General features: G+C 54.6%; 4 protein-coding genes across 4 annotated transcripts; 2 read left to right on the forward strand and 2 right to left on the reverse strand.

Annotated features, from left to right (window-relative positions):
• Positions 1-102: 102 nt before the first annotated feature.
• MONBRDRAFT_5197 (uncharacterized protein) lies at positions 103-1,662 on the forward strand (the record flags this gene model as incomplete). Its single annotated transcript, XM_001742259.1, has 7 exons — positions 103-223; positions 339-420; positions 500-575; positions 792-918; positions 1,036-1,155; positions 1,252-1,321; positions 1,428-1,662. 7 exons carry the CDS (start codon positions 103-105, stop codon positions 1,660-1,662), a joined length of 831 nt encoding a protein of 276 aa, XP_001742311.1.
• A 794-nt stretch (positions 1,663-2,456) lies between these two features.
• MONBRDRAFT_5198 (uncharacterized protein) lies at positions 2,457-3,041 on the reverse strand (the record flags this gene model as incomplete). Its single annotated transcript, XM_001742711.1, has 1 exon — positions 2,457-3,041. One exon carries the CDS (start codon positions 3,039-3,041, stop codon positions 2,457-2,459), a length of 585 nt encoding a protein of 194 aa, XP_001742763.1.
• Positions 3,042-4,402: 1,361 nt separating this feature from the next.
• On the forward strand, positions 4,403-8,420 carry MONBRDRAFT_17222 (uncharacterized protein). The gene is made up of 18 exons (XM_001742260.1): positions 4,403-4,463; positions 4,684-4,844; positions 4,983-5,075; positions 5,198-5,243; positions 5,336-5,497; positions 5,645-5,745; positions 5,849-5,904; positions 6,000-6,055; positions 6,180-6,349; positions 6,520-6,612; positions 6,752-6,842; positions 6,931-7,005; positions 7,119-7,204; positions 7,311-7,433; positions 7,533-7,611; positions 7,695-7,732; positions 7,895-7,948; positions 8,075-8,420. The coding sequence occupies exons 2-18, from the start codon at positions 4,749-4,751 to the stop codon at positions 8,144-8,146; spliced, it is 1,491 nt and encodes a 496-aa protein (XP_001742312.1). The 5' UTR covers positions 4,403-4,463; positions 4,684-4,748; the 3' UTR covers positions 8,147-8,420.
• A 441-nt stretch (positions 8,421-8,861) lies between these two features.
• Positions 8,862-25,769, reverse strand: MONBRDRAFT_30927 (uncharacterized protein; the record flags this gene model as incomplete). Its single annotated transcript, XM_001742712.1, has 44 exons — positions 8,862-8,963; positions 9,082-9,207; positions 9,319-9,397; positions 9,504-9,643; positions 9,740-9,869; positions 9,992-10,064; positions 10,149-10,220; positions 10,303-10,504; positions 10,579-10,630; positions 10,793-10,860; positions 10,928-11,074; positions 11,243-11,299; positions 11,403-11,726; positions 11,805-11,901; positions 12,034-12,289; positions 12,406-12,628; positions 12,742-12,858; positions 12,950-13,261; positions 13,348-14,043; positions 14,136-14,304; positions 14,432-14,553; positions 14,733-15,446; positions 15,580-15,726; positions 15,856-16,972; positions 17,083-17,226; positions 17,375-17,703; positions 17,804-17,944; positions 18,033-18,968; positions 19,070-19,150; positions 19,284-20,549; positions 20,691-20,748; positions 20,869-22,834; positions 22,929-23,039; positions 23,136-23,175; positions 23,506-23,664; positions 23,753-23,864; positions 23,969-24,122; positions 24,233-24,301; positions 24,501-24,637; positions 24,759-24,883; positions 25,013-25,105; positions 25,196-25,392; positions 25,478-25,552; positions 25,673-25,769. The coding sequence occupies 44 exons, from the start codon at positions 25,767-25,769 to the stop codon at positions 8,862-8,864; spliced, it is 11,832 nt and encodes a 3,943-aa protein (XP_001742764.1).
• Positions 25,770-26,657: the final 888 nt, after the last annotated feature.

The raw sequence follows: 26,657 nt of genomic DNA on the forward strand, positions 1-26,657 counted from the left end.
TCTCTCTCTCTCTCTCTCTCTCTCTCTCTCTCTCTCTCTCTTTTTTTTTTTTTTTTCGAGGAAAGGAGCAGCATGGCACCAGCTGGTCCAGCGGCCGCCGCCATGGCGGCATTGGACGAGTCGGATCGCAAGGTGGTCAAGGCGTTGGGCAAGCGATTGAGAAATAAGATGCCGACGCATGTCAAGACTATTCCGCGTACCGGCAAGGTGGATGTGTTTTCCGGTGCGTCAATGTGTGCGCGTGACGTGACCGGGCCATCCGCCCACTGGTGCATGTGCGGGACCGCTGGGCGGCCGTGCCTGCTGATGCGTTGCGCGCTGCGGTATGCTCTCTCTAGGACGGCGATTGGTGGACAACATGCTCGAGCACTGCGGCGACTTGGTGGAAGATCGCAACCGAGCGTCTTACTACGCTCACTTGTACGTTAATTCATACCTATCTGTGCATATTTACAAGAAACAGCGCTTTGCTTGTTCCTGCCTCATGGTCTGCCAACAGGTTGCTCAAAGTAGACTACATCAAGCGCGGGCGCTTTATCTTGGTTGATGACCCCAATGCAAAGAACGACCTCAAGGTCTGTATGAAACGACATGCCCTGCGCACGCGCGCTCTCTCTCTTTCTCGCTTTCTCTCGCTCTCTCTCGCGCTCTCTCGTGCATCCGGCACGGCACAGGCAGCCTCTCATGGTGTGGCATTCCGCTCGTACGTGGCTGACCTGTTGACGTTGTTGGTTCCGTGGTGTGCGCGTGCTCTTCTTGTCCTCTTGTGGCAATTTGGGCACCCCTCGCAGAAGAAGCAGTTTTTACAGATTGACAACCACCCGAGTGTCCAGTTCAAGTTTCAAGATGAGATGGTGCCGTACTTCTGGGTGTATTCCATTACCCCCCTCTCGACCTGGCTGATTCTGGGCGGCATTCGTATGTGTACCGCGTGCACGTTTTTGTCCTTTGATCCTTGGTGGGAGATGTTCTCATCAACTCTTGTCTCCTCGGCCTTGCTGACCTGCTCCTTGATTTCTGCTGCCTGGTGTGCAGTTTTGGCGGGCGTCGCCTTTGTGACCATGCCCGTGTGGCCCAACTGGGCTCGCGAGGGTACACAATATGTCAGCTGGGGTGGCATTGGCCTCCTGGGCCTGCTCATTAGTCTCGAACTCGGTACGTCTGCGCATGCATCGAAGAGCCATGGATGGACTCGTCTGCCTCAGCAACTCATGCCATGTCATGTTCATGTGACATGTTGTTCCCTGATAGTGCGGTTTACCCTGAACATGCTCGTGTTTCACCTCTCCGGCAAGACCAAGGACTTTTGGCTCTTTCCCAGGTGCGGGCGAGGGTCACTGACTGGCCATTCCTTCTCAGAGCCAGGGCGGGCTTGGCGCTCATTTGGCTTTTTTTGCAACACCCTATTGTTTTGCTGGATTTTGCAGGCTGAATGATGAAGATCTGGGCTTTTGGGAAAGCTGGACGCCCCTCTACTGCCTCGAGGATTATCAACCTCCCAAGGAGAAGAAGAAAAAGAGGAAGAGCAAGCGTTCGGTGAGCTCAGAGCCCTCGATCGAGAGCGGTGGCGAGGACGAGGGCAAGGGTGAGGCTGAGGCCGCTTCTGCGCTCAGTGACGAGGACAATGCAGAGAGCAACGCAGAGGAGACCGTGTCTGCATAAACGGCGTTGTATTCACCGACACATTAATGCTTGAGTCTCGAGTATATTCCACGTCAATTTGTTGTGGTCCGTCACGGACCAAAAGTGCAAAACGTAAAACTTAGAAGAGCGAAGGAGGAATTCATGTCGCGCAGCTGAGCACCCATCTGGATCGGTTCTGGCAAACTTGGCACAGTCACCGTCGAGACCTGTGGTCGGTCGGGGGTACGCGCGCAGACATTTGAGTGTGCTCGCCTCGGCTTTTTGATGTAGACTGGCCTCAATCAATCAATCAATCAATCACTCAATCACAGGAACCAGCAGGAATATTGTTAGGCATCAATCATCAATCAAGGAAGACAAAAGGAACAGGCTGGGTAAAAGACAAAGAGAAGCTATCAAAAGGCCGCTGTGACGACGCACGAAACGGCAACAAAAGGGGGGCTAAGAACAAAACCAAAAACAACAACGACAACAACCCCCGGTTAGGGAGGGACAGGGCAGGAAGCTGCCGGTACAGGACTATTATCAGGGGTCACGCGAAGAGAAATTTAAAAACCAAAAACCAAGAAGAAGAAGAACAACAACAAACCAACAAGCAAGCAAAAGTCGGTTGTGGACTGGGCAGGGCCGCCAAGCAGCCATCATCAGCACCAACAGGTGAGTCTCTGAAAGTGATCAATAGGGTCGTTCATAAAAAAGGGGGAAGGGGGTTGGGAAGGAGCATCGTTGACCGGCAATGACTTGAAGAGGGAAAGAGGAAGAGGAAGGGGGTTGAGGCTGGCTGGACGAGCAAGCGTATCGAGAGCGTTTCATCATTGAACAAGAAAGGAGGATGGCGAAGCTTTGGCCAGGGGGTGGTGCTCGGATTTGGTCCGGCGATGGCTGCCCGGAGGGGGAGCCTCCATGTTGTCCAGATGCAGGCTGAGGCGAGGTGGGGCTCGCAGGGATTCGACAGGGTCCTTGTCCTCCTGCTCAAAGGAGAGGTCACAACCGGAATCGTGCATGCGGCTTCGCCAAGGAGCTTGGGAACAGGGGGAAGCGGGGGCCGAGGCGGGGGTGGGGATGGGCGCAGCAGTGGTCGCAACGTGGTTGAGCGCATCAAGGACCTCCTGAGCGGCAGGGGAGGCATCGCGACTGTTCATCAGCTCACACTGAAAGGCCCGGGAGGAGCGGTGGCTGATTGGAGCATGCCGCTGGCGCTGATGCCGTGATCGGCGGCCGGTCGTGGCTGAGGGCGAGCTTTGATGGTGATGCGCAGCGTCGCATGAGCGGCGCGTGGGGCATGGCATATGATCCTCGTCATGGCTTTTATTGGTGAAATCAAGATTGCCATCCCCGTCAGAGCGCGGGTTCAACTCGGCCGGGGCCGCAAGCGCCATCTCGGAGCGAGCCGCCATGGAGTGCGACCGACGTCGTCGGGGTTCAAAATCAAAAAGTGCGCGTGGACGCGTCTAGCAAACCCCGGGTTCTAATTTATGGTCGGCCATGCGCACGTACAACGACCTGCAACCGGACACACCGCCGCCACCTGCTCGCTCGAGCCCAGCAGCAGATGAATGATGGCAGATGACTGCCGACAACGGTATCCTCTGCCCGCTGGAATCTCCGAGGGAGACAGACAGACAGACAGACAGACAATGATAACAAAGTGACTGGAAGCAGAAAAAGAGAGAGAGAGAGAAAGAAAAAAAAAAGGGCTCTCTGGCACTGGTTGGCGGACGGGCAACAAGGGACAGCGGACCAACAAGCTGTAGCTTCAGAGCGGAAAGGATATGACCGCACCGGCCGGCACGGGACCAACAGGTCGCCAGCAGCAGCCGTCAGCAGCAGAAGCCAGCCGCCAGCCGAAAGCCAGTTGTCGTGTCGGGTCGGGTCGGGTTGAAGGATGATGATGGCGGGGTTAGGGTATGGGTCGAGTGGGTGCGTAGCAGGGGAGGGGGGTGAAGGGGGGTGAAGGGGTAGAGGTGGGGGTGAGGGGGTGGTGCTGGGGTGTGGGGTGGTGGTTGGTTTTAAGGGGGGTTCAGAGAGAGGGGTCGGATGAGGGGGGTTGGGCAGAGGCTAGAGGTAAAACGGGTTAGATGGCATGTAGGAAGGGCATCTGGGGTATGGTCAATGCAACGTTGTAGGAGTGTGGGGGTGTGGTAAGGGGTTTGGACGAAGTCACGTCATCAAGCGTCCCTCACACACCACACGATATGATTGATGTAACAAATGGTGTTGGATTTCCGAACGATCGTACTGCTACCTATGGGGTATGGGGGAGCGGTGACTCTACCTATGGAAGACCGGTGGCTTGACGCAGAATGTGTGTTGAGTGGTTACGAGTGGTTGTGGGTATTGTGGGACTGCTGTGTTCTGCCCCAGCGTCCTTGATGCGTCACCACACCTGTCTGCTACACCCAAATGGAATTGCCCTTGCAAAGACCACACCTGAACGACCGGATGCAGATCTGAGTCTGATCGGAGACCAGACGCCAGTCTTGTGGGAGACTGGGAACTCCCCGGTCTCCGCCAACGTTGCCAGTCTCCTCCAATCTAAAACACAAGATCTTGTCCATCTGCTACCAAGTGATAATTTGTCGAATTTGTCAGCGGTTTACATGTCATAGCTCCTTACATGTGCCCCGAGCTCCACCTCTGAACCCTGCCTCCACCGCGCGCTCTCTCTGCTCACCCTTTACACCTCCCTTTGTTTCTTCTCCAGTTCCACTCACCAATCACCGCATCTCTCAACCCAGCCCTCTACCCATCAGCCCTCTCCCCTATTTTCTCTAAAGAGAGAGAAAGTGTGTGTGTGTGTGCGATCTGAGCAGACCAACGTGCGCGCGCGCTGCCCCGGGGAGGCGTCCCTTCGCCCTGCGCCTGCGCCTGCGCCTGTGCTTGTGCTTGCCATGGGTCTTCCTTGTCGTCGCGCTGCGCGCTGTATGCTCTGGGCTATGGGCTGCCTTGTGCGCTGTGTGGAGAGTCCCCTCTTGTCCTTCCATCATCAACATCATGGCTCACATAGGTCGCTCCGCCCATGTGATGGCATGTGCATAGGAAGGGCAGCCGATTGCACCCTTGGCAGCGTCTGGTCGTTTCCTTTTGAGCATCAACCTGGTGCCATGATTCACTCCGGCGCCGACGTGCCATTGGGCATCAAGGCCATCGAGGCCTGCGGCACCAAATCCCAGCCGACCACTCGCTTGCGAAAATACCAGGTCCGGCTCGACTCGGCTCACGAGCGCTCCCTCGACCGTCGGCCATTTTCCCTTGCCAGGGCGCTCTTGCTGCTGGGCTCCTTCGCATGGTTCCGGTCATTGATCACCGGCTCTTGGTCCCACGCGCCACCCATGTAGTTGATGGTCTTGCTGCTCACCTTTTTGACCTACATGAGCTACCATCTCACCCGCAAGGTCACCAGCGTTGTGAAAAGCACCCTCAATCCCAAGGTAGGCGTGATGTGCTCAGCTACCAGCCTCGTTCTCTCATCTCCTGCTTCCAAGTGGTGTCCTCAACCCCCACCCTTCCCGTGCCCCTGGCTGGACGGTAATTTTGGGCTCGGCCGTACCAGGTGGATGATGACTGGGACAACATCAACTCGGGCTGGTACCCCTTCAGTAAGCCGGCGCTTAGCAATACTTCGCACCACGCAGGGCTCTAGCCCGCCCTCTCACGTGGCTTTGGTTTGGCATCGACCCCATCCTCACAGACAAGGGTGAGCCTGATGCTGACGGCGCCCGCAATGAGGGCAAGGCCCTTCTGGGCCTCCTGGATACCACCTTTCTCTTTGCCTACGCCGTCGGCATGTTCTTCAGCGGCTCTGTGGCCGATCGCTCCAACCTGCGCATTTTCCTGAGCGGCAGCATGATTAGTAAGAGCCTGTCTGTCTCTGCTCTTGTCCCTTTTGCCACCTGCGCCATCAATTTCCTTGTCCGCCGTTGCGAAAGAAGTACATCTCGACGCACTGACCCGTCCCTTGCGTGCGCTTGCTCTTTTTTTTTTTTTTTTCCGCCGCTAGCCATTGGTATCCTGATGGGCGTGATGGGCCTCGCTAATTTCTGGGAGATTCATGATCTCTGGTATTTCCTCTTTGTGCAGGCCGTCACCGGCCTCTACCAGGTACTCTCGCCGCGCCTACCCCGTGATCCGTTTCGCACACTTGCACGTCTGCCCTCGTGCGTCTGCCTCACAGCGGCCTGCCATCCTTACCTCCCTGCCATAGGCAACTGGCTGGCCCTCTGTGGTCTCCGTCGTGGGCAAATGGTTTCCTCGGGGAAAGTAAGCATCACGGCTCACCGAGCGAGAGAGGTGCTGGGTTAGGACCAGTATACACTAATATCCATTGGCATTGATTTGATCCTGTTTGTTGTCAGGCGCGGTCTCGTCATGGGCATCTGGAACAGCCACACCTCTGTGGGCAACATTTTGGGTGCGTTTTTCCCCAGCTGACAGCCATTCAGCTCCAGCCGAAGACCATCGACCAGATCCTGTGCTCATGCCATAACCCTGTCACTTGCCCCACCAACCGTGCTCGCGCTCTTTGCTGGACCCAGGTGCCTTGATTCCTGCGGCCGTTCTTGGCTGGGGTTGGGGTTGGGCTTTCATTGTACCCGGCATCATCATCGCCGGCTTGGGTATCATCATGTACTTTTTCCTCATCGTTTGTACGTCCAGTCTCGCCCCGCCAACCCCGGTATCAATCTGCTGTTCCCATCAATCTGCTGTTCCCACGCTCGCCTCACCACCGGGCGCCTTCACAGTCCCTCAAGACCTGGATCTTCCCGATCCCGTCTCCGCCGAGGTCAGGAAAAGGCACTCTGCTCAGCCCATGACCCGCGCGCCTTTTGCAACGTCTCACGCTCTGTATAATGGCCCGGCGTCACTCATTGTTAGGAGGATACGGAAAAGACCACTCTTCTCAACGTGGCTGGTGACGTGCCGGTCCAGCACCAAGCCGTATCCTTCTGGAAGGCCCTTTTCATTCCCGTACGTGACCTGACCTGACCCGAAACACCACCATGCCCGCGCAAGCGGCCCTTGCTCTTGGCGAGGTGATCCCGCGATGTTTTGTGAACCGACTCGGCCCGGCTAATCATCCTTCTTCCTCGCACGACCCATCACACAGGGCGTCATCTCGTTTTCCCTCTGCCTCTTTTTCTGCAAGCTGGTGGCGTATACCTTCATGTACTGGCTGCCATACTACGTGCAGCACACGAGTCAGTTGTTGCTGCAATGTCATGTGCCCTGTTTGAGCAACATGCTGCTAGCTCGCGTCATGTAACACCCCACCTCCTCTGCTCGCAGAAATTGGCGGCCACACGCTCAGTGATTCCGAAAGTGCCAATCTCTCCACTCTCTTTGATGTTGGAGGCATTGCCGGTACGTGTCGTAGAGTGGCTTAGGTCCCCCCGCCCCTTTACCCTTTTGAACCTCATTCGCTTCTTGCTTTCACTCGTCCCTCATGCGCCCCCTGTCCTGGCTGACCCTCATAGGCGGTATCCTGGCCGGCTTCTTGAGCGATCGCCTTCGCAAGCCCGCTCTTATCAACGCCTTTTTTCTTTACATCGCTGTACCAATGGTTCGCTCAGCCCCCAACATGCTTGCTCGTCCTTCATACACGGCTCATCAACACCCCTACCTTCAAGCCCCCTGTCTCAACGTGCATGACTGATGCTTGGCCGTAGCTCTTCATTTATCACACCTATTCCAAAGACTCGACGAGCATCAACATCTTTCTCCTTCTGATCACGGGTGCCATCGTGAACGCTCCATACGCTCTGATCACCACTGCCGTCTCTGCTGACTTGGTACGAGAAACCTGCCAGTCATTTGGCCAGACCTAATTTTTCCTGCAATTTGGCACAGCAAGTTCCTCGGCACATAATCTCGTGACTGTATCAATGTAGGGCACCCATGAAACTCTGCGCGGTAATCCAAAGGCTCTGGCCACGGTCACGGCAATTATTGATGGCACCGGCTCCATCGGTCAGTGTGTTGGTATGCAAACTCTAGGGCTGGTGATTGCATCAGTATTTATCACTTGCTGTGTGAACCGATCTTTGCCTCAGGTGCGGCCATTGGCCCTTATCTTGCTGGTTCCATCAAGGTATGATGTCTTTTTGCTGTGCTTACCCTTCCTTGAGGTTCTGTCACTGCGTTGCCTATTTCGTCCTGATTTATTGTTGTTGTGACTGCTGCTACTGTTGCTATTGATTGTTGTTTGTTCACTTCCTCACTCTTCGCGTCGCACTGACGGACTGCATGGCAGAGCTGGGACGACGTCTTTTGGATGCTGATGGCCTCTGCCGCGATTGCAGGCCTGGTAGGGATATATTTCTTGTCCTACATCCCCTCGTCTGCCAGATTTGCCGAGCCCTGCAATCTTGCTTGCCAACTTGTCCATGACATTCATTGCCCCATTCTTCCATAATTGTGGCTTGGTCGTTAGATGTTGACGCGCCAATGCAAGGATGAGCTCTGTGGAAAGCCGAAGAAGCAAGAGGCCTACACTTTTGACTAAGCGGTTTCCCACCCAAAGCCATGCTCGCATCCTTTGGGCTCTTCATTTTGTTCACATTCTTGTTTCCCTCTTTGGTTTGTTTCATTTTTTTTGTCCTTCCCCGCTCACTTCCTGTTCTCAGCACCCTCTCGTAAAGGCCCTTGGTTGTTTGACCAAGGATGCTTCGCTTGATTTTGCTGTCTGAACTTAAGTGTGCACTCTTTCGAGTTCCACGTCACCGCTCCCTTGCCCGGCTGGTCCCAATCTGTTCATGAAAGCATTCATGTGCCCGCTGAACCATTTCGACTGGTCATGGTCCACCCGTGTCGCGCCCTTTGCAAGGACACATTCGCGCCTAGGCTCTTCTCCATTAGTTTGGAATTGTTGGAATGTATCGACCAACAAACACCCCAGACAAAAGATACGCGAAGTTTTATCGCGTGTGATCAAGACCCCGTCTGCCTGTTTCCATGGCAAAGTCAGTTTCCAACTGCCATTCGGAATTGATCTACATGATGATAGCAGCTGTCCTTGCAGATGCCCACAGATCTCCCTTTTCATGCGTATCTGTTCGCTTGTCGGCCCGAGGTCTGCTCATGTGACTTAGCAAAAGAAGAAGAAGAAGAAGAAGAAGAGAAAGGAGGTGATGATGCTGACATGATAGGAGGCCTAAATTTGTAGCGAATCGCATTCCGGTTTTCATTTTCTTTTAAAGCTGCTTCTTTTCTCTTCTAGCTTACAAATACACCAATCGATCGTGCGAATGAAGGATCCGATGCTCGGCTTCCTCAAAGCAGTCGATCGCGAATCGCAACTGGTTTTTAAACTCGGTTGCAATCTGCAGCGCCCAGTGCGAGAAGAGTGAACCATGGCCAACCACACACGCGAAGAAAAAATAAATAAATAAATAAATAAATAAAGCAAGGTAGGTTGCCAAGTACGATCCACAAGCATACCTCTAGTGTATCACATGGTTGAGCAAATCTCATGCGACCGCGAGGTCCATCGTGAAGAACATCGTAGTCCAGTTTCAAAGCCTCGGTGGCTTGCATCTCCAGTTGCTTTATGGTGTGGCGCAACATCTGCAACACCAAGCAGGAAGTAAGTACAATTGGCGCGTCAGATGCAAACCGGAGACCGATGAGGATTTGTTTAGGTTCTCGACTGCCCACGAGCAGGTCAGGACAGCATACCGCGGCCGACACCCAAAAGTCTACATAAACTTGGTCCTTGTGCACGCTGTTGGGCAAGGTGCCTTGCACAATATCAAATCTAAATCAAGGGACATTGCATAGCCACACACACGAGCGCATGAACCAACGTGGACCAAGGGCTTTGACAAGCGTGCACACAACTGATGTCAACGAAAAACGCGTACTTGTGCACGCCACGGAACCAAAGCTCAAAGCTGATTGTCGCTCGGCCCGGGAGCTCGTTCAGCCCAATCACCCGTTCACTTGTGATGATCACGCTGGGCAAATGCACCCCCAGCTTCATGCGATGCACAAATCGTTCCTCCTGCCCACAACACAAATGCGTGAGATTGAGAAATAATTACAGACCGTCTTCACTCCTCGGGTTTCGTTTTCACATGCAGACAGCAGGCAATCGTACCGATGGCCGCGCCAACAGCACGCGCAGCTGTGATTGGCCCCGGGCCGCATCAATGTTGTATGGTCGAACAACCTCGTCTGGTCCAATGGCCCGAGGGAGGCGCATTCGCTGCGACGCCCCACGCGACCCACTACGCATTGCCGATACTGTTAACAATGACAGAGCGGAACATACCATATAGTCCAAACAAACAAACCAAACAAAATTTCTCTTCGCTCCTTTCCGAGCCGTGCGCAAATTGGAATGGCTAACCTCATGGCAGCCGCGGTTTCCGACACGAGATCCATGACACCCGAAGCAGGCTTCGTCAGCACTCCAGCAGCACCTGGCACACATGAAAAGGTTGCCATCAACCCTACGAAAGGCGATGCACTTCAACCATGTTCTCTGCCGTGTGAACGCTACAAACCCTTGAAAAGGCCTTTCACGAGCCCAACGGCGCCACCCTTCTTGAGGCCCTTGGCCGGATGCGACACGACGCCTATTGTAGCATACCACAACAAACTGAGCACCTGGCTCTCAAACATGCCCAGCCGATGCAAAATAGAGGCCAGGTCACCCACCTTCGACAGCTGACACGAGAGAATAACCAAAGTTACCCAGGCCCGTCGCAAGGTGGCCCTGGTCGCGGGCTGCCGCAATGGCACGATCGCGCTCGTGTACAAACTCGGAATCAAAGGAGGCACGTGTCAACTGGTCGCCCATCAGTTGCGTAAACTTTGAGGTTGAGTAGGCCACACCCGAAGAGACGTGTGACAACAGGTTCTGCGAAATGCCCGGGTGAGATCAACTGCAAAGACTCACCCGCGAGCAGGCATGGCATGCATCAGGCGACGTACCAAGCCACCGCCAATCACGTCTTGGTTCGTCGTCACGTCGTCCAACATGGCCCTGTGTGCAATCGAAGACCACCCCAATGTCAGAGGCAGCATGGGTTCACGAGTCTATGCTCCAGTGTGGGTTCACGAGTCTATGCTCCAGTGACACTACATGGCATCGCCAGGGACAGTCCCTTTGAAAGATCAGCTGCAGTGCTGAGCAAAAGGAACGTACCGCACACCCTCATATAGAGAGCCAACAACTACCGTTGGTGTGCCCAATAAGGTGAGCGACAAAGCTCCCTATGGGCACGACGACCTGTGGTGAGTGCTGAACATGAAAGAGCGCAGGATGTCAACGATTACGTACCCGATACCACTGCTGCACGAACAACTGGCGGTAGTGGGTCTGTAGGCCCTCGCCAAGAATATCTGCAGTGACAAATGGCAGATGCAGCTCGAACTTGGACATGTCAAAGTGACATTCATCAATGCTCAGCAGCAGCATCTTGAAGATCTGATGGAAAAACATGACCCCCCAAACCATTTCAAGCGGTCGTTAGGCGGGAAACGCATGGCACAACAGTGCTGCTGCTGGAAACCAAACATGCAAACAAGCAAACAAGCATAGCGAGCAGTATATGCACAGAAGCTCAAACGTCCACGCTCAATCAGAGATGCTCACCTCGGTGAACAGCTTGAATCCCGTCGGCCTTGACATGTTCTTGAGCGTCAATTCGAGCTGCAACAAAGAGAGTGGGAAGACGGTTGAGACGGACCAACCCTTTTCACACTTTAAAGCATCATGCAAAGCCACGTTGATGTCCACCGCAAGAGGAACGTACCTTGAAGGTCTCGATCAAAACCGACTCGAAAAAGAGATTGCCGTCATGGCGGGCACTACACAGATTGGTGGACGTGAGGGTTCCATCACAAACTTGGGTAGGTTGGTTGCAACATGTGGCGAATACGAGGCATACGCACAGATGGTTCGCCTCCAGCTGGTGTTGCATACTTTCGCTCAGATCGCGCTGTGAATCAGCGTAAAACAAGCTGTTTTCTGGAATCTCAAACAAAGGCGCCAGGCTCGGATTAAGGTCATTCACAAACTCGCCAAGTGCAAAAATAAGGGTGTCCTCAACAGCTAGGCGGAGACTGTTAGGCTTGATCTACGCAGCAAATGTTCCGGTTAGGAGGCTTTTATGTTCTGGGTCTGAGTGTTTGTGATTTGACTCGCAAACACGCACCACAAGCTGTCGAACAATCGTCGTATTGCTCGCTGGATCAATCACCAGCTCCGTGTGCATACGCAAGAGTGGCCCTCTCGGTCCTTGGCGACTGGGCCTATGCCAGAGCAGAATGATTGCAAGCCATGTCCCAGTCAGTTGCAGAACCCAGGCATCTTGGTGCACTAAATTTTGCTGCAGAAAGCATAACTTTTGACAAGCACAAGCTCAACAGCCTTGCCCGACATACGTATTGATCCGCTGCAGCATGACAGGGTAGCGAGTGTTGTAGGACAGCTGATTGTCAATCTGGAGCTGGCCTACGGCCAAGTCCAAGGTGCTGATCTCGCCTTTGTTGGCACCTTCCAAAGCCACATCACGGCTAGAAATGTACAAGATTTCTTGTTTGGCGCTGCTGACCAAAGAGAGTCCGATACCACCTTTCAAGTTGAGAGAGCCCTTGGCCATCATCTTGCCGGAATTGCTTGTCTCGGCCATCTCTGCGTCTGTGAAGAACCCCGTCAGGAAGTGAGTCGTGGCTCTGAAGAATGCACATGCAACAGCAGCCAGCGGCAGTATCGGCCACGGCTGCATGTGGGTAGTGCCGTGGAGCAAATCATACCGTCGTGGCGTCCTTCCAGCGCGTCGGTCAGGTTGATCATACGGCACTGGCCCTGGGCGCGCACGACGACGTCCACCGCGCCACTACCAGCGGGGAATGGACTGAGGGCAAATTGTTGGTTCTTCGGAGGCCGCAATGTGGCTGAAGTGTTGACAATCAGGTAGGTACCGGCCTGTGGGCCTGTGCTTTCATCAAAAGACGCCTCCAGTGCGTATGGTCGACCCTAAGTGCACGAACACGCGCCCGGGCCGAGGTGGCCATGGGACACACACATTGCCAACTTGAGATAAACGACGCCGCGCCGCACGCTTGCTGCCGCATCGATCGTAAACTTACCTCCATCTGCGTGTTGGAACTCAGCTCGACCTGACGATTGCACGCCAAGCGACCTTCTTGCACTCGCCACTCGCTCACGTCTGACACGTTGGGCGTTGAAGCTTGCCGCAATCGAACCTGCAACTCATGCCCACCTGTCAGTCAGAAAGCCTGGTTCCCTGCTGCCTAAACCGTTGATGATGCCCATAAAACAAGCCATCATACATACCTGCGAACTGGAGATGCCGATGCGCGTGGCTTCGAGGAAGTACCCCGCTTTGTTGATCAACTGCTTGCCGTGCCAGCGCCAGAGCTGGTGCAGGTCATTTTCGTCCACGGCATTGAGACAGGCTTTGAGAAAGGGGGGCTCCCGATCACGCACGCCCACAACCTCGGCCGTGACGACTAAGCCGGAGGGCCCGACAATGCGTAAATCTTGCGTATAGTGCAGCTGCGCACTATCTCCAACTCTTTGGATGTCGCAGGCTACAAAGCGGCTCGGCCGGCCACCCATCGCACGCAGCTCCAGCCTCAAAGTTTTCTACGAGCGGAAGGCACACGACAGGCTGTGAGAAAGCACCCTCCAGTCTGCGCAAATTGAGGCAAACTGTTACGCATTCGACGCACGGCACTCAGATCATCCCAAGCAAAACGCTCTGTTGCACCAGGAAGCACTGTGTAGGTGGACTGGCAGCTTTGCTGGCGATACTCCACAGGCACGTTGCTGTCATTGCAAATGACAAATGGTGGGGTGGCGTCGGCGTCGCTGAAGATGATTTCTCGGCCTGCCCCCACGATGCGCGTGTCCACGCGCACCAACTTCATGCGGCGACGGTCAGCCGAGTAAAGCTTCAAGTGCCGGGTCCCAATGTCATCAAGGGAGAACCCAGGGCTCCAGTGCCATCGTTCTCCGCCGCTCTGTCGGCACACCGTTAGTAGGCTATCGACGCGCAGCTGCTCCCAATGGAAGGCGCGCATTTCTCCGCAAGGTAGCTCGACAAAACGACTGCGCGAGTTTGATGGCACCTGACAGGCTAACAGCGGCGCATCAGTCATGTTTTTCAGATTGTACCACGGGATCAGCGTCACAATCTTGGTTCGATAAAAGCTGCCCGTAGCTGCTTTAACCTCGACACCCACGTAAGCGGCCTCCCGCTTCGTGTCACGAGCATTGGACGACAACGCAACCGTCTGAAAAGATCCAGGGCTTTCGATGGGTACCCAAGGGCAATAGCCGTGGCCGTCAGCGAGCTTGATGCGAATCGATGCGGCCGGCATGCCCGGAGGCTTCGATAGCATGCGCGCTGCACCAGTCCTCAAAGCCTAGCACAATTGTGCAAGCCGCATTGCGCCATCATCAGCCAAGCCATGGGCCGCATGATGCTACATGACAAGCGACTGGCGAAACAACAAACCTCGTGATCTCCCTCATCTGTCGCGGGCAAAAGTTGATGGAAACAGTTTGAGAAGACAACCAAAGGCAAGCCCGTCTTGTTGATGAGCCAGTAATCGACATAAAGGCTCAAAACTCGTGCGCGGCTACCGCCTGCCAAGGTTTGTATGTCCAGGTTGACTGGCAGACGTCTGAATGCAAACAAAGAATCGTCGACGACAATGGCATCGATAATAAAAGAGAATGAAAAATAATGATATCCACGCGATGCGCGGAGCAGCGATGACTCTCAAAAATTCATTCCAGTGTCGAGCTTACCGCCCATTCCGGTCGGTGAGAATAAGGCGCGCATCCAACTCCGACGTCTTGCCAGGGGCATGAATGAGCGCCGCGTTCGACGCGGAGAAATGTGGGATCTGAACGCGAAGGCTCACGTTGTGCTGCAGAAGCAAATATCATACCAACCCAATGAGGTCAAACTCGTCAACAAGTCTCATGGGCCGTGCCACCACACAAGGGAAAGTGGGGGAGGGACAGGGGCAAGGGTCGTTTTCAAAGGACGGCAAAACATGACCAAAACTCAAGACGTGAAACACCACTACATCAACGCTGCACTGACCGCCAAGTTAATCTGCCACAGGCCCATGGCGGCGCCACTGGCAATTTCTCCCGTAACAGTGCTGTCGGGAATGGCAAAGTGTACCGCCAACGGCAGACAGTTTCGGATGACCAAGGGTGGCGAAAAGGTCAATACGTGCGATGGCAGGTGACGCTGGGCAATGGGTGATGTGTCGCGCGAAATGGCACAGCACACGTGAAAAGGGTCCTTGTCTGACTCTTCCTCGCCACCTGTGATTGGATGGCAGACCAGGCGCTCGCTCGTCATATCCGTGAGTCGGGCATAGTTGAGCCAGGAAATGCTCGTAGTCGACCAGTCACAGCCCCATGCATGGGGTCGCACTTGAATGTTTGCCGATGTGTAGGGTACGGGCACGGCACACACTTGATCAGGCTCAAGTGGTGGCAGAACGAGTTTTGGACCAACGGGCTGTACCAGGGCCAGCTCGAGCGGCACACTCGTCTTGTTGGTCACAAGCAAGCCCGAGCGGATCGTAATGTGCTTTCGTCCATCCACAACATCAATGACCACGTAGATCTGCGTCCGCGGGCGCGACTGAGTTGTGTCATGCAGGAGGTGCACGAATGTACCCGCTCGATGGATGGCCACAGGCGCAGCCAGTGGTTTGAAACCATCCAAGGTGATGCCGAGCTTATGAATAGAGTTGATAGGTGACAGGAACTGATCACGGCCCACAATATCAAACGTGATATCCTATAGTTGCAACCGAGTTGGAAAAAAAGAGTTTTAAGTCAAGATGGCAAGAAGCAGCACATGATGCAAATCAGGGTATGACATGAGCCCTGCAGGACGCAAGGACCCATCACCGGTCACGGCACGCTCGCACCTTCACAACGCCATCCAAGAGCACTTCAGTGGGGGCCTCCAAGCCGGGGCCGAAGAATGGCTTGACTTTGACCTCCAAACCCGTTTGATTGATGATGCGATAAGGGGTGAACGGTGTTCGCTCAAACCGAAATTCATTGGAGTATGCCTGTATCGGAAATAGGCAACGGGACACCCCAACAACGGAAACAAAAAAAAAAAAAACAAAAAAAAAAAAAATGAGCTGAAGACGAGCGGGCGAGAGCGCCGTGTAAATTAAGCATAAAAGGACACGCACCTCGGAAATGCTGGCAAGCGCAGATTGCACCGTGTGCACCAGACCTGGCGTTACGGTCAAATCCATGCTCTCCTCGGCCAACAAATTTGCTTCTGCCACGGGTTCATGCTCGGGCTCGGCGGTATACACCACCTTGACCAGAATGGGCCAAGACTCGAGAACGGGCTCCCATCGCGATTGATCAGGGTTATAATGGTTCAACTGCAAAGCTGCTTGGCAGGTCGCGGTCATGCCGGTGTGAACCTCCGGGATGTTGATGGACTGCAAGTCAATGCTGTTGCTTGTCGAGCGCAATTCAAACAGAGGCACGTCCCGGCCACGATAGTCGTCAATCAACATAAAGCACAGCAGCCCGGTGCGGGCGCGCAAGCTCATGTCTGTTTTACAACCCTTCTCTTCAGAGACAAGTTCGTGGTTTTCCGCTGGCTCCGCTGGTGACACCGGACGAGGCCCGCCCACAGCCAAAGCCGGCTCGGTATTGGTAGTTGAAGAAATCAAGGGCACACTGCCACTACGGGCATGAATAGCACCCGGCCCAGGCTTGGCACCGTTCTTACTCACAGAATCATCAATATCCAAATCCACGTCACCATCATCGTCCTCCGAGCCTTGGGGCCCGTTTTTAGAGCGCCGCAGTGCAACGGCTATAGAGCTATCAGACAAGATCACACTTTGCCGTAGAGCTTCATCAAACTGACTCTTTGGTTCGGTGGGCACCTCCAAGTGCCGCGTGATTTCGATGTGCCGGCGTGGCGCGTTGAGGAAGAGCCACGCAGTGCTGGCTTCCACATTTTCTCGACAAGCCTTGAGGGCAAGCAGACAGTCATCCTCGGCGAATCCCAGGCGTGCTAGGTAGCGAAGCTTGGATGCAAAAGAGGAGTTTGTGCTCTGCGCACGCTGTTCTTCTACCTTGGCCATCAGAATGGCAGCCTCATTCTCCACCTGTTCAAATTGCTTTTGAATGTCGGCAATGGCTTCTTGGCACATGTTGTACAGGCCCTGCAGCTGGGCAAACTCAACCGGAAGCACCTCATCGGGGTCACAGCTTTCCAGCTTGGCCTTGAGCTCAGCCGACAGCTGTTGCTTGGCCTGCAGCCATCGCTCCAGCTTGGCATACCTAAGCCATACGTCGGGTTCCACAGGCAGAGCACAGCGGGGCCATGAGACAGTGCGGCAAGTCTCCAAAGGGTGACTTGAATTTAGCATGAAAGAATGTGGCACACAAACTTTGTTCCAAACTTGGCGCTTCCAGCACCCAGTCGAAGAAGATCTGTTGCGGCCACTGGCCGACCAAGGCGTCCGCTCCCAAAGACGGCGGAGGATAGCCCGATGCTACCTTGTAGAAAGGTAAAATCACTCGAGGGTCCAAGCCTGCACACCAAGGCAGAGCCGGTGGCATTCAAAGGCAAAAGCAGGGTTTCAAGTTGCAAATTGAGGGTATAAAAGGAAAGGTATTTCTTATTTTTTTTCCCTTTCATCCAAGCCAGGATGCATCTAGCAGGGCTGGGCGAATACGTACAGTGGATTCTCTTGTTCTGTGCTGGATTCACTATTTCGTTGACAGAGTTGGAAGGCAGCGGCTTCGTAGGAGCCCGCTTCTGTCAGCGCCTCCAAGCACTGCGTCAGATCTTCTTCGAGATACTGCAACTTCTGCAAGTCGGCTTGGAATCGGCGGTGGCGAGCAGCACTGCGATCATGCATGGGGTGCTTGTTGAGCTTCGCCAGGCTTGCAGTTGCTTCGTCTGAAAACTGTTTCAGAATGCTCAGGAGAAGAGCCAAGTCATTGTACGACAAGCGGGCCACCAAGTGTCCGCCTCCGGCCCGATGGTCTGAGTTTTCAATATCCACCTGCACATACCAGTGTCCGCGAAAAGATGGGGTGAGTCGCGGCGAGACGCCTAGCGGCAAGAGATAAGTGTATCTCGAAACCAGAGTTGTGTCTGCGCACCTCAATCTGAAAGCGATCGGTCATGTCACCGTAGCGCAAGAAGGATTTGCGGAACAGAGATGCCGTGACGTGGGTGGGATCAACTATGGCCAGCGCTGTCTCGCTCATCCGATCGTAGCGACAGGAAAAGATTTCAAAGTTCTATTGTCATACGATGCAAACAAGAAGCAGTGCTTTCGAGTCAATCACAAGCGTTTGCACGCGTGCTGGAACCAGGGCAATGACTAACCTGGAGATTGAGCTCAGCGCGCAGGGTCCGAAAGACTTGTTCCTCGCGTCGCAGTCGCTTATTTTTTGCGGCCTGATCAGCGCGAAATCCGGGCAGTTCGCTCGATTCGATTCGAGCGTTCTGGCAGAATCGCAGCACAAGGACATCGCTTCTTGGGTCCATGATATTGTTCACGAGAATAAACTCTGCTTGTGTAATGGTGCATCGGAAGAGCATTGTTTGCTGCTCCCCGTGCATATCAGCTAGGGCGGTGGCAGAACCTCGATTGACGGGTTGCGGCACCGCAAACCGCCCACGAAGGCGGTCTTTGTGTCGGGCGTAAAGCTCCTGAAAGCCGCTAGTCGGCCGGCTGGCTGCAAATTGCGAGACCTGTACGAGCCACTGGGGCAACAACAGAACGCGCACCTCGTTTAACACTACGGAAACTTCGGCTCGGGTTGGTTGCAAACGGCACGTCACGTGCAAGCGGCGCGTCTGGCTTGGGTCGTGACCCTCTGCCCCTTTGGCAATGGCCAAAACCTGCTTGTAACAACCTGCTCGCCCCTGCTGAGGACGGCAATCGTATATTTCAACGGCCAGGCAGCTCAGCTCCAATTGCGAGCCCAGATCCCGGGGCGTGCCATCCGTCATGCTTGAAAAGACGAGATCCGAGTGGATGAGCTCAAAGCGCCCAAGCGGATTCGGTGTTTCCGTGGCCCAGTTATCCAGCAAGGTCAAGCCGACGTTGTTCAGGGAGAACCCAAACAACATGCCCATCCAGCGCGGCCCATCGAAAAACTGCAAAGAGGACGCGTTTGCTGCACTCTCTGCTGAGCCTCCAACGCTGTCCAGATCAACAGCCGAGCCGGCTGAGACGGGACTCGCCGGCTCCTCCTCAGCCTCGCTTTGTTGACGCTCAGATTTGAGACCCTTGCCGTATTCCAGCTCAAGCCAGTCCTGTAAAAGCGCAAGAACGCGGGCAAAGTGCAAACAGTTGAAATTGCGTCGTCTTACGGCGAGGCGCGGCAAGCTTCCGGCAACATGGCCCTTGAGCTCACCTGAGTAGCCAGAAGCTCAACCTCGCAGCCAAAGTTTTCACTCAAAAACCCAAGGATGAGGTCAAACTGAGACTTGTTGATCTGCACGTGAAAGCAAGACCGCATGAAAACAAAATAAGTGAGAAAATTCAGGGGACGAAAGCGCAACCATGCGGCGGAAGGCACAGCACCGCCCCTACTCGAAGAAATCAAAGGAAGCATCATGCGTGTATACCTGGACTTGCACGTCAGTGACATGAACATTGATTCGGATATCTGGGATGTCACGGCGCTCGAGGGTCATATTGCGGTCAAAGTCAATGTCAAACTGACAATTGTCCACAATGGTCTGGCGATTTACAAGACGGAGTTGATCATCCTCGGCAGGCGCCGTGAGCAACGGGAACTCGCCCGCGTCTGAGTAGTCATCACCTGAGCTCATGTCTTCTTCGTCGTCGAGGTTGCTCGAGCGGAGAGGGTGCAACATGGAGCCTCGGCGGCTGTCCTGGAGGCCTTGCATCCAGGCAGGCGGCTCAATCTGTCGCTCGGCGCTTTCAAAGCACATATTGGAAACTTGAATGTGCAGCCGCTCCACGATGCCCAAGGAAGTAGACTCGTGATGGTATACGGCATGAGAGACGCCGTCCGGAATCTGACCCTGCTGCAAGAAGAGGATCTGATTGGACACGGTGGTGCGGCCCAGGTGGGCTTCGACGACGCGGTGGTCAAACGAGTTGCGAGGGATTGTCACTATGGGCGAACTGATCTCGATGTCCAGAGCGATCAAGGACTCAAAAGTACGCGTGCTAATCTCGTGCACCACGTCTGCTGCTACTCGTCGCATCTCAGCCAGCATCTGCTGGGTCTGCTGAAGCTGAGAAGCAAAGTTGGAGACAACAGTCAGGAAGCGGCGAGTGTGTGTGTATCTCACAGTTGCCATCCGGAGCTTCAGACGGGCAAAGTAGCGCATGGGCGGACAGTCATCAGGATGAGATGCCTCGCCGGTCAGCAAATGAAATAGCTCGACCTTGTTCACCGAGTCTTGAGGGTCGTTCAGTTTGCACGTGGTGAGCTCAAATTGAAGCATTTGGTCCCCCTCAGTGCTAAGGACAAAGGGGTAGAGAGAGCCAGCAGGGGTAGGATCTTTGACCACGACCTGACCCACACTCCCGGTCACCTGGAGGGCGTCATTTTCCAACTTGATGGCACCACAAAGCTGGTTGGCCATGCATTGGGCCACGGCCTCTCGATTACGGATGAGCGCTCCTCGCAGCTGTTTCAACGACGCCTGAACACGAATGCGAGGTAGGCTATTCCGAGCGGCTTCATCTGGTTGCCATAACATTGAATGCTCGAGCATGCTCTTGGAGAGCCCCTCTGAACTGGCTGCCGTGTGATCGGGGGACATTGTGGCTGTGGCTGCCGTTGGCACCATGGCAAAATCAAGCAAACGCGCCAGGCTCTCCCGATTCAGGTTGAGAACAATCGTGTCGATATCGATCTAAGGAGGATTCAATCAGAAGAGTACGAAAATAGCACATAAGAATGAGAAAGAAAAAAATATGGCCAAAGCCATAAGCGGGGGGTCGGATCGGGGACTGCCCAAACGTCATCGCACAAAGAACACAATGTCCATTCATACCTCGATAAAATGGTAAGCAACGCTCTCGCCGACTAATTCGGAAGCGGAAGCGTTCTCGCTGTGTGTGCGAGTGCAATTCGGGTGAGCGTCGATCAGAATGCAGTGAATGAAATCAAGAAGCCCCCGTGAACAGATCAAAGGCAAGCGAGCAGGTTGGGGTTGGCGCAACCGGACACACCTGTCATCACGAGACACCTGGCGGTAGTGAACGTGAAAAAACGAGTCCTGCTCATCATCGCGATCCTGCGGCGGGCTCTTTTGACTGCTGCCTGGCCCAAATACATGGTCTTTGTCGAGCCGAGAGGCACGCATATCCACCAGGTGGCGAAAGGGCGAATCTGGCTCTTGAGTTAGATCTTCGACGCCTGCGTGAGCAATATCTAGATCAACGCTGGCTCCTTCCGTAGACACGTCCACGGCAAGCCGACCTCCAGATAGGTAAGACATGGCAAAAGGTGTCTCACTGACGAGCAAGACCTGTGCCGACTGAAGGACAAAATTGCCTCGAAAGAGTCGTTCCAGCGGGGCTGCACCTTCGGCACTGGTGGTACTCTCACGTAGGCCAGATACGGAAGGGCGTGGCAAGCCATCCAAAGGCTCCTCTCCAGCCTGCCGTGCAGCACGATCAAAGGCCATGGCTCCCAGAGACACGGGTGTGTCCTCTAGCGTTGGGGTCATGACTGGGGTGAACGATTGTTGAAGGTCATCCAACACCTGCATGGCGCCGGAAAGGTCAGTGGCGCATTGGCGAAAGGATGCGAGGCGCTCATGGCTGAGGCAGAAGAGAAGGCGCTCCAGCGAGCCATCCAAAGCGAACAAGGGCTCGTCCAAGGTGCGGGCCTTGGCTAAATGCCGCTCGCCGTGTAGCGTGAGCGTGAAGCGATCCATCACGTGGTAGGACGAATGCTTTTCCGCCAAAACAGCCTCATAGTTGAGCCCTCGACCGGCTAAGAGCTGCATGTTTGAGATATCAAAGCGGTAGCGCTCCGTTCGCTGGTGGCGTGGTTTCGGGTGCTCCTGACGCAAGAGCATGGTCGGGGAAGAAGGTGGTGTCTGAAAGGCATCTGCGGTGCCGCCAGGCTCGCTAAGTTGGTATGGGGTGTGCTGCCCATCTGATGCGAGGCCGGTGTCCTCACCCAGCAGCAACGGCGCGGGTGGCGAACGCGGTGCGCCGCTGTGGTTGGTGTCCTTGTCAGTTGCAGCAGCTGCCGTGGCCGCGATGGGACGAGTCTCTAAACTGGTCAGAAGCTCAAGGTGGGCAACATCATAGGGCGGGTGCATAGCAGACGATCCAGTTTGCTCAGCAAACCGGGATGAGACGGCTGCACTTTCGTCCTCCTCGTCGGGATCGATTGTAAAAGCTGTAAAGCGGCCCAGATCTAGCACCACCATGGCAGGTTCCTGAATCACATCCTGCCGCCCGGTCAACACAACCAGGGGAGCCTGTACGTCAACATTGAGGCTGAGCGTGCTTCCCAGGGCGCCAGACCAATCGCTGTCGCCCATGGTGGGCTCGGGCCGTGATAGTTGTCGATGAAGAACCGTATCCAAGTCGGTGGCCGCCGGTGCCACGGCGCTCATGACATCGAGTGCATAGGCCAGAACGGCCTCGAGCCACTCTGGTGAGATGTGGACCTGGAAGGGTAGTAGGTGCAGGTGAAGAACGTAGTCATAGACTGACGTCGGCAAATTCTCGTGCAATGAGACGGAAAGACAGGGGGCATCTGTGGCGTCGATGCCATCGTGATCCGGCGCTGGCGGCGTGCTTTTTGCGCCAATGATGGTCTTGGGCGGTGCCCCAGGCTCGAGCGCGCTGCTCAAAAGCTCGCAGACGCCCAAGGTGGCGTGCAAAGAGAAGCCTGGCTCGGGAAGATTTCGTTTTTCAAAGGAAAAGGCAAAGTTAGTGGAGCGTACTTCCAGCAGCATGTCATCCACGGCCTGCTGGGTCGCGGTATCTATCTCGTGCGCGTCCAGAGCTTCAATGGTGGAAACGTAGGTGCGGTTGACGATCTTGAGGCCAAACTGTTGGAGATTGAGGGTGACACGAGCCCCGATGGCAGTTGTGGACCCTTCTTCATCAGGGGCGCGGTTACCCTCAAGTTCATGAAAGAGCTCTTGCCTTTCTTCTTCGGTCAAATGCATGCCTGTGATACCCGAACGATCAAGGCAGAGCAATATACACGTCGGTTGAGCTCGAACATCGCGCACTTCTGAGAGGCGCTGGGTGGGCAAACGCACTTTGTAAAGCTTCGGGGCCGGTCTCTGCGTTCGGCTCTGCTGCCAGCGCAGCATCAGCTTGGATTGTGGCTGCGGCCGCCGAACCAAAGAACCATCCGTACCAAGTTTGATCTACCAGACAGCGGCCAAAAGCATGTGTTGAGCCTGGGCGGACCTACACAGCGACCTCAGATAGCAGCTGCCACTCGATAGGATGGGAGCAACAACCTGCAGTCATGCTTTGTTCCTGGCGCACGGCTTTGATTTGCTGCAGTCATGCAAAGACACACACATACAGGTAATGAGTTATCCCACAGGATTCCCATTCACCCACCCATCGAGAGCTTCGGGTAACCAAAGCAAAGAAAACTTTTGCTACGCCCTTCCTTCGGCTCAACGCCAGCTGATCGAGTTGCCAACCTGGTGTGCCTGGTGAAGGACAGCATCACGACGAATTTTGCTCATCGCTAAACTGCGGAAAAACACAATGTCCTCCAATGACATGTCTTCATGAAGTTGCTTCAGCTGTGCGCAACAGGCGAGGATGTCAGTTCGCTACCAGCGCATCGGGTGAGAAAACACGTGCGTGAATGCGTACATCCAGGGCATCGGCTGTATTGAGGCTGGTTTGGGTCATTTTGCGGATCCACAACTTGATGTAACGATGCTTTCGAGCACACCAACGATCAAATTGCGCTGGGTCAATGCGAAACGTAGAGCCCGCCCCGCCAGGCTTGACGATGGTGACCCGCACAGCCTATTCTCGTGGCGTGCATTCAATAGCAGAAAAAGCAAGGTCAGGGTGAGAACGACATTGCAAAGTGTGTGCAGGCTGATACACTCACCTCAGCCGCGTAGGTCCACCACGCCTTGATTCGACGGCGCAACCGGCTTTTTTGGGCATGAAGGTCGGTCAAAGGATGCTGCATGGCCTCAGCGATTCGCTCTACCGGGCGTCTGCCACGGAGCCTGGGAGTACCACAATAATTGAGAAAAAGAACGACTGGGCGTTTGCCACCGACGAGCAGAGTAGACTGGCGGGGCGGTACTAAGCGCCGTACCGACGAAAAAGTCGCCGGCGGCCTTGACTGCGCTCCATCAGGTTGGTAAACGTCTGCTGGATGTAGATAAGGCCCCTCAGGTGTTCCTTGGAACAGACGAAGGGGATCTCGCCTGCATCAATCTCCAAGGAGAGCGCGGGAACGTCCATCAAGCCTGTAATGGTTGGCGTGAGCAGAGGCGGCGCCACGTAAGATGCGCCGAAGAAGGGGCTGGACAGGCAAATTCAAGAGGTACGATTTCAGAGGATAGCCAAAGTAACAAACCTTGACTGCGGTTCCGACGCATGCGCCCAAGAACACTGACAGGCTGCATCACAGACTCAAAATTGCCACCTATTTCCAACATTCAGTTACAACCCCGCCCACCATCCCAAGAAGGACGATTGAGGGCAAATGAAAGAAAAAGACCAAAGAACACGTGGTGAGAGACACGGCGTTGAAATGGCATGCGGTGCTTGACGCTAGGTGCTTGGTTGCTGATGACAGACTCTAGAAGTCAAGAAGCAAGCGAGACACGTGGAAGAGGGCAAACCTTGTTTGAATTGCTGTTGAAGCTCGTAAGGCCTGTTGATCAGATTCGTCCAACTGGACCCGGCCACGTCGGCATAGATCAGCAGATTCTTCATGTCCAAAAGTTTGTGGGCCACAGCTTGAGTGTGCTGTACAAACCTGTCACAAACAACAGGAATAAGAGCAGTTTGGCTGATATAAAACGGATGGGGCTTGCACAGATCGGCAGGTTGCGCGAAACAAGACCAAAGGGGACCGTGTCATGGATGGGTCTGCCTACTTGGGATTGTAATTGGCATCGGTACTCGTCATGGCGAGGCGATCCAGCCGGATCCCAAAGGCAACGGGGGTGTGGGCATGCCGGCGATCGTCCTCAAACCGAATATGCACGTTCTTGATGACCACCTGCCCATCAAGAATCACCTCAGTCAGCCAGGGCACATTGTTGCCAGATTTTTGTCTTGTTTTTTTTTTTTTTTGCGCTCTTGCCTCGGGCATGCTCGGGCAGCGTGTGGAAATAACATCGAAAAGTACCTGAATGTTGTCGACGACCTGGTCGACAAGTGAAGAGGCAGGCATTTCAGGCTGGGCTGGGCCCCCATTTTGCGCCTGCTTGTCATCCAGAGTCTAAAGCTCGACAAGACCACAGCATAAGGTGCAGGCCAAGACGTGTCGAAGACGACCACCACTGCTACCACCAGGCCCCATGGTACAAACCTTGAAGAGCTGCGCTTCAAGAATTGCAAGCTGTTCCTGTTTATGGACCTCGAGTCGCTGAGCCTCGGCTTCAGCATCGTAATCGCCAGCGGGAGGTGGGCCAGCTAGGATGTGGAGATTTTCAATCTCAATGACAACGCTGCGCGTGCGCAGGCCAGACCAGGGAATCTGGACGCGCAGCTTGTCAAGGAAACCAGCTGCAGCACAAGCAAGGTCTCTGAGCGCTCGCATATCACCACTTGGCAGCAGGAGTCGCGCAAGCTTTGTGACGATCGGACAAACCTTTCACATCGAGGGGCAAGTCGAAGCCACGAAGAGCATCCTTCCGGAGGGACAGGCCTTCAAGCTCAACATCGCCTAGCATCAAGGTAGGCCCACGACAGCTGCAGGTGAGGATGTCAAGGCCAACCCGTCATTAATGGGACAGGATTTGGCCTTGTGCTTGCATGCCGGACAGTACAGGGGAAGAGGACTGACCATTCCACACGGCAAGCCGCAGCTGGTCTGGATCCAGGTTGTTGACGTAACGCCCAAGATAGCTGTTCAGGATGGAAGAGACAAAGCCTTCAAACATGGCGCCGGTGGCGAGAGCGTCGCACCTCTTATAGCAGAGCCTAGATGCTTACGCCAGGGACGCACACCACGCCTGAGACCGGTGAGCTGAGGCCATGGGTCGGTGCGTACTCGGCGTGAAAGGGTGCGCACACGGGACGGTGGCCGGCTCTGGTACCAGTACCCAAGCAGTGACTATAGTAACGCAACACTGTTTCACTTCCTCCCGTGTTGATTGAATCCAAGCCAAGGCACACTGGCCTCGGTCGTAGTGGTGGTGGGGAGGGGGAGGGGTCGACGCAGACCGAGCAAATGCAGCCTTTAGGCCTCCACCGCCTCGTTGTCTCTCTCTCTCTCTCTCTCTCTCTCTTTCTCCTGACTTGTCGTCACTCTTCCTTTGTCTTTCATATGGTGGTGCTTATAGGGGCAGTGTGACAAGAAGTACACTTTTATCCTGTGAATTCTGTTGGATGACAATTGAAACATGACTGACATGCATGTCAAGACTCTTAGGGCATCAGTTTTGGGGATAATGGGGATAAAGATCTCAGATCCAACTTGAGCAAGCACGCGCACAGCCCCCGCGACCCGGAAAGACAACCTTGTTGGCATTGTGTTGAAGCAATGGACGGGGCGACTCACAGAAGAAAAGAAAAAAAAAAAAGCGAAAAGAAGAACTTGCAAAAGCATCCAAATGACAAAAGAAAGAAAAGAAAAGAAAAACAGCAGGTCGGCGCAGCCGAAAATAGTCACGAGAGAGAAGCCAGACCACGGTGTGCGGAAAGCAAGATGACCGTATGTTGCAACATAGGCCAACACCAACAAGACCAATTGTCTCCGTTGAGCGTGGTCTTTAGTTTTCGCCCGTAAGAGCTTCGAGAAGCTTGCGCGTGCCGGCTGGAAGCTCTTG

Source organism: Monosiga brevicollis, genomic scaffold (assembly GCF_000002865.3).
Source record: "Monosiga brevicollis MX1 MONBRscaffold_2 genomic scaffold, whole genome shotgun sequence".
Classification (NCBI taxonomy): domain Eukaryota; class Choanoflagellata; order Craspedida; family Salpingoecidae; genus Monosiga; species Monosiga brevicollis.